The 14,244-nt window shown below is 34.0% G+C and overlaps 1 protein-coding gene across 1 annotated transcript; it reads left to right on the top strand.

Annotated features, from left to right (window-relative positions):
* The first annotated feature begins 3,030 nt into the window (after window positions 1-3,030).
* Window positions 3,031-13,615, top strand: LOC129264800 (B-cell lymphoma/leukemia 11A-like). The gene has a single exon (XM_064102163.1). The coding sequence runs from the start codon at window positions 3,122-3,124 to the stop codon at window positions 5,237-5,239; it is 2,118 nt and encodes a 705-aa protein (XP_063958233.1). The 5' UTR covers window positions 3,031-3,121; the 3' UTR covers window positions 5,240-13,615.
* The last annotated feature ends 629 nt before the right edge of the window (window positions 13,616-14,244 follow it).

The following is a 14,244-nucleotide window of genomic DNA, read 5'->3' as shown; positions in this document are numbered from 1 at the left end:
AAAACGAGATAGGTGGATAGCGATGAAGGGGGGGGGGGCAGGTGGAGGTTGAGGGGATAAAAAAACACATCAGGAACATGTATGTAACACTTTCGGGGGTATAATGCGAAGAAAAAGGGGAATAGAAATATTAGGTCAGCAATTAATTAGATTTGTCTTTTGTGGAAGTAATGATCAGATGATGGTCAAATTAAAAGAGATGATGGTCATCGCTTTGGAACTAATATCCAAGGTCACTTTGACCAATCGAATCGTGATGTCTGGTGAAGAATTTAGACCTGATTAGGCTTGCATACGCTTGACCTACATTGCTACTAGATTCACAGATTTAACCACAATACACTTTAGACAAGAAAATTTGATGTTGTACTATAATTTTTTTCATTGCTGGTTGTTATATGAATAGATGATCTCTTTGAATTGACCCTTCTCCCTCCCCTATCATTTAATATAATTTGCATGCCAAGAAATATGAAGAATAAACTGATTAAAAAATTATCAAAATTTTATGTTGATACTCATCATCCTAAAAATTATGTAATATAAATTCACATAATATAAACATGTTTGTTCTGTCGAATAATGTGAAAGTTTTCTTTCATTTTTTTTAATTGACCTGCCTATGTCTAGCCATTGATGTTGATGACAATGCTGAACATGAAATTGATGTGTAATCCCAATTTCTTAAAAAATAATCATTAAGCCACTCCCTTATGAGAATAAAAGTTTCATTTAAATCAGATTCAAACTAGGAAGACTTCATGATATTTTAAGGTTTAGCTCAATTTCACAGAACAGTCATTTGCACACAAAAATCATAGTGATATGCAAAGTAGTGATGGCATCACACACTATTTTTTAAGATTTTAGTATATTTTTAATAAAATATTGAATATTTCAATTTTTCAAAAATTTGAAATAAAACGATGTGTTGGTTGAAAAATAATAACATACAATAATGGTGATTCTTTACATGTTCACTGAACAAGCAGACCATATATTACAAGGGGAAAATAGTGAAATATCATGTTTCAATTTTCAAATAGCAAAGTCCAAAAGTCATATTGTGTATGCAACATTTTTTTGTGAGATTGAGTACAAATTTAAAATTACATAACTTTCTTAATTTACTTCTACTTTTGATGACATATCAGTGTTGTGCTCATTCTATTCTTCTACTTTAATTCAAATCAATTAGTTGTTGAGAGCCCAACTAGGGATGCACTGATTTAAAAAAGAAACAATGTGAGAATTACATCAATTTATCAAGAAATAAATACAGAAAGTAGCAGTTTTTTTTTTATTCATAAGAAAGCTAGAGGGACCTTTATGAGAAAAGGTATATGTACATGTATAATGCATGCATTATTCTGTCTGCAAATAAGAGTTATGGATGCCATGCAGAATATTCATGAAGATGTTGAGTCGGTCAAATCCTAGTACATCCCACAGTGTCATATCATTATCCATTGGCAGTAATGCCAAACCAACTCATTTTATGCCTTTTTCTTTCCATCCATAAAGTTTCTATTGCTTTTCATTACAGCCTGCAGTTTGCATTTATTTATGAAGCTGTCCTCTCATTTTGCCTCAAAATATAGAATAAACTTTTTCATAACTTCATATATGACACCCAGTGTATAAATTCTATACAGTGCGTCCCACAAAAAACGAAACCGAGATTTATGGATGATTTATCATAACTTAATCACAAATACAATAGACAAGTGACCTACCATTGTAAAGCTTAGAATCTCCTCTTTCATCTGAAATTACTTAGATTATTCCGCATTTACGCATGAGTGAGCAAAAACAATTTGAAGAAAGGATACCAAAAAATCATTTGGCGGGGGGGTATCTGAATTTCAAAAAGAAAATCACATTCCTAAAAAGTTCAATATCTGCTCTTTTATTTGATACCTTAATCACAGAAAATGGTCAAGAAGTAAAAAAGTTCTGTTCCCTTGAATCAATGCTTGTATTTCCATAATTTCATTAAATAAACGTGTTTTCACCAGTTTCCCACAGAAGCTATCGCACGGTTAACAAAAGACTTAATGCATGGCTGATCCTCAAGAAAACGGAGTGTTGAGTGACTGTGAATGCTAGCCTGTAAAACCTCTTCATTTTATGAAATCATTGAAATTCAAGCTTTATTTCAAACAAGCAGAACTTTGTTATTTCTTGACCATTTTCTGTAATTAAGGTATCAAATTAAAGAGCAGATATTGAATTTTTTTGAAATGTGGTTTTCTTTTTGAAACTTCGATACAGCCCGCCAGGTGAATTTTTGCTTTTTTTTTGCTTACTCATGCGTGAATGAGAAATAATCTAACTAATTTCAGATGAAAGAGGAGATTCAAAGCTTTACAATGGTAGGTAACTTGTCTATTGTATTTGTGATTAAGTTATGATAAATCATCGATAAATCTCGGTTTCGTTTTTTCTGGGACGCACTGTATAATACTTTTCATAGAATTGAATTAGAATGCATTGACAGCCCATCATAGTTTTCCACTATGGATTAGGATTTATTGGCAGCTGGTTTAAGATTGTAAAGGGGGAGAATCTATTTCTAACCTACATTTTTATCACAGGGAATTGCGTAAAGATGAACATCTGATTAAGTTATTGTGATTTATTAAATGTCAATGACATACTTTCGAATAGTTATTTGATGAATTCTTTCTAAGCCCTGTATATTAAACATGTTAACACCCACTGTAAATATTTGAATTAACTATTCTCAGTTTTATAAAAGACTTATCTTTGGTTTAGTTACATGCATCTTTTGATATAAGCTTAGATTTTTATTATTTTATCTTAATTTCTCCTTCTTTTCTGTCATTTCTAGTTTCTTCCTTCTCATTTGCATTCTCTCTCCCTCTCCCCTGCTCTTAGCTTTAAGATTTGTTCCTTTTTATTTATGTGTATGTGATTTTAATAAATTTAATTTACCTCTAAAATATAATCATTCTTGATGCTTAATGAATTTTCCTTTCTATATTCTTTATTTCTCTTTGCAGATCCCCACGCAGCTGAAAAATACATATGTGTGTCTTGCAAGGGCTTGTTTGAGAATGCTGCAACGCTCCTGAAACATGCACAGGAAGACCATGGAATGCAGATATACACATTTCCAAAGGAGGAGAGGCCTTTCTCAAGGTCCCGGTCTGTGTCTGTGGAGTCGGTCTCTCAGGTGGACTCCCTCTCACCCAAGAGCACAACATCTAGCACCAGCAAGCAGCTTATTCCCAAACCAATAGAGAGCAGTTTACCACAAATTATTCACCCTCCACTGGCTCCTATACCAGTCCACAGTCCACATTCTCATCCTGTAGATGGTCACACGCCAACGTTTCCAGTCTTAATTCGTCCAACGGGCCCAGATAGGCTGTATTCACCTGGGTTGGAGAGGCTTTATCCCCATATAAATCACATGCACCGGAGGGATTTTCATATGCCTCCTCCAGAGAGTAGAATCACTGAGCTACCACCACATATATCTCCTGTCAGCATAGCCGACTTTCACACTCAGCTGCCATTTGTCCCCCCTCCACCGCCACCCCTACCGCCACCACACCTTCAACCGCAACATCAACATCAACATCAACATCAACCACCGACGGATTCCAGTGCTGCAAACCACTTGAAGCTGTTGGCCAAAAAGAGCCCACCACTCTCACCACACAGGCGTCTGCCTTACCCTGGCTATCCGACCCGCAGGTATCCATCTTTCTCGTCCAAGGGCAAGTCATGTGAATTCTGCGGGAAGACGTTCAAGTTCCAGAGCAACTTGGTCGTCCATCGCAGATCTCATACAGGTGAGAAACCTTTTAAGTGTCATCTGTGTGATCATGCCTGCAGTCAAGCCAGCAAGCTAAAGCGACACATGAAGACACACATGAATAAACCACCATCGGCAATGGGATCCGCTCCAGATATGGATGATAAGGATGAAAACAGCAATGAGGAAGAAGGGCAAGAGGGATCAATGGGCACCGGCGATAGAAAGAATATGAGTGATAGCTCCTCCCCAGAAGAGGAAGAGATGGAGGAGGAAGAAGAAGAGGAAGAGGAGGAAGAGGAGGAAAAGGAAGAAGAGGAAGAAGAAGAGGAAGAACCTGATGAGGCAGACATGGTTGATATAAAACCAAAGGAACCTGAAAGAGAGAATGAAGAAATAACTGTGAAGTCTGAAGGTGAAGCCAAATCATCAGAACAAGAATTTGAAGAGGAAAGATCCAAGGAAAGGAGGCCATCAAGCGCTGATGTGGAACGCGTGAGGAATGTGAGCAGAGGGAGTCCTAAAGGACTATCACATCATCATTCTTCATTGTTAAGTGAGATGATGGTCAATTCTGGATTAGATGAAATTCAGCAATACAGCGAAGCATTTAAGCAGGCCATAGCAGAACGGAATATAATCTTTGGAAAGCCTCGATCGTTGAGTGATGTATCGTCACCAGAAAACCACCATCCACGTAATTCTAACAGCAGGCCACCATCCAGACCACATGATCACCACAGTCCCATTGAATCAAGTTTGATGGCAAGGCTACGAGCAGAGCATACCCTTTTCCAAGGTAATCATCCTTTAACACAAGGTATAGTAGAGCGTAGTGCTATGTCTGACTTGGAACTGGTGACCAACCGCATCAAAATGGAACCATCAACATCATGGCCACCTTCTCCTTTAGCAATACATAGAGAACCACTCATGTCATCACCCGTCCGCTCGGATGCCAGCCCACTTGGAACAACAAATGGCGGTCCAGCTGCTTTCTTTGCTCAGCGTCGCTTCATAGAATCCAACGGTGGCATGCCATCCAACGCCGTACTGCCATACTCAAGTCCTCCCAATAGAATGAAGCCACAAAGGGCATCGGAGAAACGGAGCGATACCTGCGAGTTCTGTGGCAAGCGGTTCAAGAATTGCAGCAACTTGACGGTCCATCGTCGTTCACACACTGGTGAGAAGCCGTACAAATGTCAGCTGTGTTCATATGCTTGTGCTCAGAGTAGCAAGCTTACACGCCACATGAAGACCCATGGTCATGGTGCAAAAGAAGTCTTCAAGTGTGAGGTGTGCAACATGCCCTTCTCTGTCTACAGCACTCTAGAAAAGCACATGAAGAAAGAGCATTGGGGGGCCATCAAGGGGTTGGCTCCCCGTACCGACGCGGTGGGTGCACGAATGTACAGCTACAAGGCCAATCTACCAGGATTGTCTAAGTGATATGAGGTAGTCACTCTAAAAGAACAACCTCAAATCTACAAGACTTGCCTGTCTTGAATGAGAACAGCCACTCAAGGCTGGTTCTTCCTTGCAGCTGATTCCCGTCGTATTCACTCCATGGAGTGAAAATGTCTGTCTAGTATAACTGTAAATGTTCCACAACCCCTAGTTTGCAGTAGCTTCTTAGCAACTTGGATAGTGGTGATCAAATTATCACTCTAATTCCCACATGACAACTCTTTAGCCAGCCATGTACTGTCTTCATTACAAAACAGGCAAGTCATTTTTAGCAAGCTTACATTTGCAGCCTATTAATGCTCAATGCTATCTTTAAAAGCCTTTTGCTATTGAACATGATATGGGATATTTTTGTTCACTTATGGGCAGTCAAAACCGCTATACAGTGATTATTTATAAGAAATTTCTTCATAGAAATTTGATAATTTCTTCTGCAGAATCTGAGTCTGAAATAGAAAAATAAGTTGATAATGAAATGTACAAGTTTTTTCTACATTTGTGAATATCCTAAGATTTCCACTCTTCATGTATTTCTACGTGGGAGAATGGAGCTTTCCATGAAGTGAATTGGAGCTACAAGATATCCATTCCATGTCTGTCTGCCTGGTGTAGGGGTCTTATGTATAAAGTAGTGTAGGCAAAAATATAGCTTTCTTTATCCTGTTCTTGCATCTTCAAGCGAGCTTATCGCAACACAGGCCTGATGATCCTTAATATTCAAGTGGAATGTATGATGTATACATCGTTGGCTGCATATTACTATCATGGAATATTGATAAATATAATGTATGTAATTCATTGCCAAACTTTGAAATAATTAAACTATGAAATAATAAAGTAATGAAATTATGGAAATGTGAAATAAGTGAAATATTTAAAAATGAATCTCTTTAATGCTGTGATTGGATCATGCTGCACTGAATTATCCAAAGCACTTTATTAAATAAAAACTTTATTACAGCCTTTCAAGATGGGAATAAAGATTAACATTCATTATGCTGCTAGAAAAAAAATAAACAAGCTGCAAATATATACAAAGTTATATTTATATTTTAAATCTGACTCTTGATATGTGTCACAGTGTTAGAGGTAGTAAATGTATCCATTGTTAATGATAACTCAAACTTAAAAGAACACGTAGGAGTATAATAATATTATTAACTTGCAAACAAGTTTGATGAATTGAATCAAAATTTAAAGTTTAAATGTCTTGTTGAAGCCATATGAACTTTGACGTGGAAATGTTCATTTTGATAAAAACAAACAGATGTATTGAGACACTGATTTTAAAAGTAATACACATGTTTTGCTTTGTATATGACCAGATTTCAGGATTGCATCATATGTGAGTCTTGCTCAAAAAAGGTATTGGTTTAATAAATTTCAAACCTGATAATAGAAAATAACAAATTATCACTTTGCTTGCAGGAGGGCAGTAAGTTGCCTGTGCGTGGTGAATGTAAATTCCTGTGGCTAAAGGCCGTTGACTCAAGTATATGCTACGCAAAATGTTCAATGGTGTGAGAGTTAACACCCTTCTGCTTGGCAAACGGGAATGGGAATTGATGTTCTTTACATCCTACTGCCCTTCTAGCACCCAGGTGACAAAATCACGGACTTGCATTGATTAACAAAATGTGGGGATTGATATACCATAGGAACACATTTTGTCAGTGGATAAAAAAAACGTACTTCAATTGAAATATTTGCAATTTTTTATAAAACATTTGTATCACAGGAGAATGAAAGTCAAAATGTACAAATCTTGCTTATTGGTTAAAAAAAACTGAAGTCTGGAAAAGTTCACAATATGGACTGTATCATGCTTTGTCTGCACCAATCTGTAATATATACACTATATATCGTGAGATGAACCACCTACAATGATCTGTACTAACCAATATTATTAATCATAGCAATGATATCATTTGTAATTCTAAAAGTTGAAATATTTCAAATCCTAGTGATTGCAAAGCTACAATCTCCTTGTACTTTATTTTGTAGCATCCATGAGAACACTAAGGAATGAGAAAAGATCTATGCCAAATTCTGAGCAGAATGAAGCATAAAATGTATTGGTCACTTCTTATTATGAGAATATATTGGCAACTCCAGGATGGAAATTCTTTTGCATGTGTACATTGAATGAATCTTTTTAAAAGTGAGTTTTATGTATTACACAATGCAAAATCTTTATATTTGACTTTCATTCTCCTATCAATATAAGAAAGATGATTTGAGGAGCTACTGCTTTTCTATGCTCCCTATGTGGAATGAAATGAGGCAAAATGTAAAAAAAATAATGCTTCTATACTTTCTGCTTCAAATTAGTCTTTAAGTGGAAAAACTGTGCAGGATATCTATAAATGATAGTACCAATGATATCATCTTTGATGACTGAAATAAACTAAATTGTGCCTAAAGTTTAACATGGAGCATCTCATTGTATTTGCCCAAATGAATAAAATTCAGTGACCAATTCTTCAAGGTAAATGTATCCAAGTGCCAAAGAAGAATATATGTTTTTGTTCATTTCTGGAAAGACCTGTGGAGTAAAAAGATTACAGATGTTTGTAATGAGCTAGTAAGAAATATCTTAAATAAGCTGAAATTTGTATGAAAAGTGTAACAATAAATAAGGTAGTCACTGGTAATTTGAAGGTAGAATTTAACTGGAAATTTTCTCTCTTGTTGGATGCATGTAAGATTAAGTCTATGGACTCTTTTAAGAGTTCAAATGATACAAGTATGTAATAATAGTGTTTTACCAATGGTCAGCAGCTACCAGTGATGTCACAATGGATGTCAAAGTTAGTCTTGCTAACAGACTGGATCTCGCCATGGAATATGTTTTTTTCAGCCAGACTACAAATCTATGTTCCATCATATGAGATGATGGGTTAAGAATCCATCGGCCAGTAGTTGTGGTATAAAGCTCCAAACCTGGATGTTTAAAAACTACTAATGATACCGGAGGAAAGCTTGTGTAGTCTATCAAGTGAAAAAAAACCTTGGAATTTGTGAATTTTCTGGCAAATTGTGGAGAGTCCATGAGGAACAAGCACTGCCAGCATTCATATCCAGATCTTTGAAATGTAAGGTGTAAAATGAACTATGCTAAGTTAAGTATTACTCTTTGGTGATCCGTAGAGGTAACAAACGGATGTATAGTGTGTGAAAACAGCCGTTATAAAAAAAGGTGTTTGCTGCTTGCTTAGGAAATGATGCTATTCAAGACGAAAAGACTGTAGTGCAGAAATTCTGAAATTATTTTAATGTGTTTGAAAAACACATTTTTTTTTTTACTTTAATTTCTCATCAACTGTTATTGTATTTTTTTTCTTTTACTTTGATACTGTTGTGTGTTTGTAAAAGATGAGAACTTGTGTCATATCCTCTGAAATGTACATTGTTTGTTTTCTTATTAATGGTATGAACTCAAAAGAGCTTTGTACGTCTGGGTTTTTTTTTTTGCAGAGCAAAAAGTTAGGGTGATGTATGGTACTCTACTTATGCTGCTTGAAATCCTGAATTTGAAAGATCGTCATGTCTAAAGATTTAAAACTTGTGCAATATTTCTATTTCATTACGTTTTTTTAATTATCATTTTAGTGCTGAAATAAGTAAATTGTTTAAATGTGATTTGCATCTTAGGGGATGGTCAGCTTTTTACTGTGAGTTTTCGATTACGTTTAGTAGATGTAATTAAGATGCTAAGAGTGATTAGTTCTACCAGATAGTTATATTAAGAACCAAACAAACCCTAAACAAGCATGGTTACCCTTTTTATCACTAGTATATATTAGGTAATACACTAGAGTAAGCTACATCAATTCACTGAACAAAACTATCTATGATGTTACAAGAATGTTGGAGAGTATGAAATGCTACTTGGGATGATGATATTTGTTTTGTTTTTTCATCTTCTTTATTTGGGTAATAGGTATTGATTGTGGGGGAAATCTGTACAGAATGTTAGGTAGGTAGGACTACAGAGGTGGAATTATATATATTGTAGTTTTCTATCTACCTGTATGTGTGTGGTGGGGCACAAGGAGAAATGTATATAAAAAGAGCCCACTAACACACGATTGATATTTACATTGCAGAATAACACTTTTTACTAGTCACACACACAAAACATTTCAATCTTTGGATTCATAAAGAATACACCTTCAATTTGTTTCTACCTTACGGTGCAGTGCTAGAATGAACATAAATGAAGGGAATGTCTTTAAATTTTGGAGATGTGGTATTCACATTTAAAGGTGTACCTTTTCATTTGTGTCATTCTTAAAGGCTGCTTCATTAAAATGCACCTTTAAAGCACATAGCATGATTTCAAGTTACAATATCTACATTTCACAGAAATATTATATATATAAATATATATCTATACATATTTACATTACAGTGACACAATTTATCTGTCTTTTATAATAGATTTTTTTTCATTTGGCTATACCCACTTGACAATCTAACACAATTTTAATTTTTATTTCTTCTTGTTGAAATCTTATGATTGTGATGCCTGTCTAGAAGTATGATGTGATGTATATGGTTACATTGAAGTCGTGGATGTAAATATTTCATAGATTAAGAGAAATTACACAAAATGGCTGGGTGAGTATTCTTGAAATATTCTATTAAAAAAAGATTCACTGAAATAGATGAGGTTTGAAAAGATATAGCTGTTGACTGGAAAAGGGTTTATATTGACAGCAAAGCCATCAACAATCTGTCCAATCACAAGATATTTTGAGATCGATCCATTGGAGAAAATATGAAAATACAGTCTGCATATTGATACATTGCTATATATTTATACCACAATGTTCTTATGAAATATGTCAAGTTTTATTCTTATCTGTCAAGTAGCAAATTGATTGATGTTTGTTATTATTTATCATGCTTTGCAGCTATACTTGTGTATTTTCCACTGTTCTTTTTTTTTCCTTCAATCACATGACCCGGTTGTATACTGGTGACTCTGTTCTGCAGGTTCCTATAAATTATTACCGGTAGTCTTTAACGTTATAACAGTTTTTATTTTTCAGTTCTTTGCTTGCATGAAATCTGTCTATTATTTTTTTATAAGAGCTGGTGTATTATCACAATGCAGTTTTTCCTATTATCTGAAATAGATGTACTCTCTTGTGTATAGTGAATGAAATCCCTAGCAATTGTTTTATTTTGTATCCTTGTACTAATTAGATTATTAGCAGCTGATGCAACCTTTAGACACAGACAATGTCATCCAAACCTAACTGTAAACTTATCAAACTGAAATCTAAAACTTGTTTTACAATTTTTTTCCAACATCCATTCTAATGTCCCTTAAATTTGTGTAAATAACTTGTTCTATGTTGTGAATATTTCCAAAATAAGATTATCTCACATAAATTCCAATATACTTCCTAACAGTTATATGAACCACTCATTACTTGATTCATGAATTTATTCAGAAATTTTAATAAATATACATGAAGGTTATATTACAAATTGACATTGACATTTAGCATATCATTTACAAATTTATTATTGATATTGTAAAAGAATTTAAAAAAAATGAAGAAATGGTGTTTTAAATGATGAAAATACCCAAGAACAAAATTTGAACAAGGAGCAAATTGTCAACAAACATTTATCGTTGATTAACTACATTTCCATTTTAAAAGTTCCATATTGTTGCTATAGGCTTATTATTAAAAAAGGACAAACCAAATTACCCAAAGAAAGGTTTAAATACATTTGCTATTGTCAGGCAAAACATCTTTTGAGTCTTGGGCCACAAAACTTAGCATCGAGATTTCCCTCGATTTTTTCATCATAATCTGGCTAAATTCTGCATTCCTCAATTTTGATTGGATAATAGTTATCCACCATTTGTGATTGGACGAGGGGTTGTTTAATTATGAAATGCTGCCCTCTTGGTTGTATCCCCCTTATGATAAATATGCTGCCTTTTATTTGTGTGAGTTTGATTGTCATTGAGAGCTGCATGGGAAAGATACAATGGTGTTATTTTCATTATGCACGTATAAATATGTTTCCAGATTCCTATAAAATGTTTGATATTCCATCATTTTTTACTTTAGAAATTATAACATAATAATTCTAATGAATAACCTTCATTTAAAATCAAAATAACAAATATTAGTATGATTATAAAACCAAAAAAATGAAGTATGTTACTTGGTTACAGAAGGAATTCAAGGTTGCTAATCTGGTAATTAAAAAATAATAATTTTTTGACTTGAACTTGTGAATCAGGAAAGAGTATTGACAAATAGATAGACATTGGAACACTAATAAAATGTGTGAAGGTTGAGCATAGTTGTGAGAAGGTTTTGTGTTTTTTAAGATAAAAGTTTTAGGGATTTAAAAAAAAATCTACTAAATAAAACGGTCGTTGTATGTAGTTAATAATTGCAGCTGAATCCTGTTATAGTTTTAAGAAGAATGTACGCCTTGAGTGAAATAGGAAGTGTTGAACGTGCTTGTTTTTTTTAATGAAAGAATGTTTGTATTTTAATTGGAAATGGGCAGATGGATTCAAATTTGTACAAATCACCACTGACCCAAGTTTGCCGTGGATCGTGTCAAATAAGCTATAAGCTAATGAGTTATTTCGTTTAAATTCATTAATGAGTCATTTTCGTTTTAATATCTGATGGCTTATGAAGCTGTCTTGCTTTTTTTCCTTTGCTTTAATGACATGTTCATTTATAAATACGCTTCCTTAAGGAATTAAAAATAACATCTTTACCATTCAAATTAGATATTTTATCAGTATAGTATTTTTATCTTTTGTATTTGGTTTTGGGGACGGGGGTATTGTTTAATCTTCATATTATGTCGTGTATTTTCTCTTTAATGCGATTTTAAATCGTCTAATGTTTCATATTTCTTTTGAATTTATATTGACAATAAAATCACAGACATGGTATGCAAGAACGGTTACCCCGCAATACATTTTGGATGTATTTGATGAAAAAAGTTTACACGAGATCAACATGGATTGTAAAGGGAAAAATAATTAAGATGCAGTACAAAATAATTTTTGGCAGGATTTTTTTTTTTTTTTTTTTTGGGGGGGGGGATCAAATACATGTAATTATATCGGGGATGGCTATGATTCACAAAAATAACTGAGTTTATGCGACAAACGACATGAAACAGAATTTTGGCCCAAATTAAGGAAATAAACACTTTTCTTTAGATTTGATTACTTTTATAAATGAATTTATTTTGATCAAGCAATTAATTTTTTTTTTTTTTACAAACACAAATAGAAAATAATGAACAAACGACTTTATTTTCTATTGACATCACTCAAACCATACTTAAATCATGTTTTAAGATTGTGGAAATTGTTGCAAAGTGAAAATCTCAATTTTTATTTTTTACAATCAAATCCCAGCAATGCTCAATTCTAATAATGTGAAATCGGACCCCCCCCCCCTTTTGTAGGTCGACCTATTCAATGGTGTAAGTTAAAATAATTCATTATTTTATCAAATGGCAATTTATCTGTGTAAATGATTACTAGAATTTGCGAATTTATTTTAAGGTTAATATTCGTGCTGGTTGCCTGGTTCACATGAAAATTAATTGGCGACAGCTTTTCAAAGATTTTGATGTACTTCACGCTAAGAATCGTCATGAATATCATAATGATTAGGTATCATACAAAACACCATTAAATTACATTCGATTGCCTTGTCGAACTTTTTTCTCATACACCGATCTTTGGACAGAAAAGGAGAATATTTCTTTCAAAATAAAAATCAAGGTCAAGTCATGATCAGGCGATTATGACTTTACAAGTACTGAAATGAAAACAATGCATTGAAAACACATTACAAAGACCTAATATACCAATATACTTTTTATCATGATATGAATTTGTTAGCCTTTTTACCCAAATCCCGTTTGATGTTGTGTTTTACTCATAATGCCCTTAAAAGTGTGGTTATAAACATTTAGCCAATCCGATGTTGACATTCGCAATCGTGTTTTTTTATGCTGCTTGAGAAAAAAAAATGGGGTGTAACCTCCTATTGTATTGTCATCTGTTTTGTATTTCACCATGAAACCTATAAGGTTTCCATGTAAACTCATTTGCTTTCTTACCATCACTAATTATGTATCACTCAATATAGTTATGGTATCGTTTAGCTCTTTTAATCAAAATGAAATGAATTAATCCGTTCTCGTAAACTATTTTGTTATTGTCTGTCAAAGAACTATTTCCATCTATTCTTTTTTTGTGTTTTGATGTTATTTTTTCGTGCTTGTTTATACGAAGCATTATTTGTTGGCAAATAAAATGGCTCCAAAGGTTTATGGAATATTCTTCTGAATAATATCCACGTGTTCTGGCTCAACTCTGTTTTGTTTCTTCGTCTTGGTATTAAACCAAGTGTGTTAAGTTTTATCCAACATGATATCAAAATTATTTTACACCCTTAATCATTTTTTATTTAAAAAAAATATGTTTATAGTGTTAGATATATCATTTGACAAAATGCATGAAATAGGTCACGAATTGCTGAAAATTACCTCCCGATTGAAATTGAAGGGGGCACACAACACTTTGGTTTGTGCAATTTATTGACAGCCAATCGTTAGTGAGAGGTGGCAAACAAAGCCTATGAAAAGAGATATGAATTTATTTTGTGGTCTATATTCATGTATATGAATATACTGTGTTTAATACCGAACAAGAAATCAATCGTGAACATTTATCGATGTTTGATGGATTTTTGAAGGAAAAAAAGCTGGTTTATTGGTAATGATTGAAATGTGTGATGATTGTGTGACTGTAAATGGGAGGTTAGGTGGATGGGGGTATAAAACAACGTGGCGGTGACTTTGGTATCAAGCCGATGAGAATGTGAGCAAAATGATAGTAGTGATGATGATGATGAAGAGAACATAGCTACGACGATGATGCCGTCAATCTCCAAAAATGGTGCTAAAAA

The sequence above is a fragment of the Lytechinus pictus genome, chromosome 7 (genome assembly GCF_037042905.1).
Source record: "Lytechinus pictus isolate F3 Inbred chromosome 7, Lp3.0, whole genome shotgun sequence".
Lineage (NCBI taxonomy): Eukaryota > Metazoa > Echinodermata > Echinoidea > Temnopleuroida > Toxopneustidae > Lytechinus > Lytechinus pictus.
Note: the sequence above shows the minus strand (reverse complement) of the source record. Positions and strands in the feature narration are given on the sequence as shown.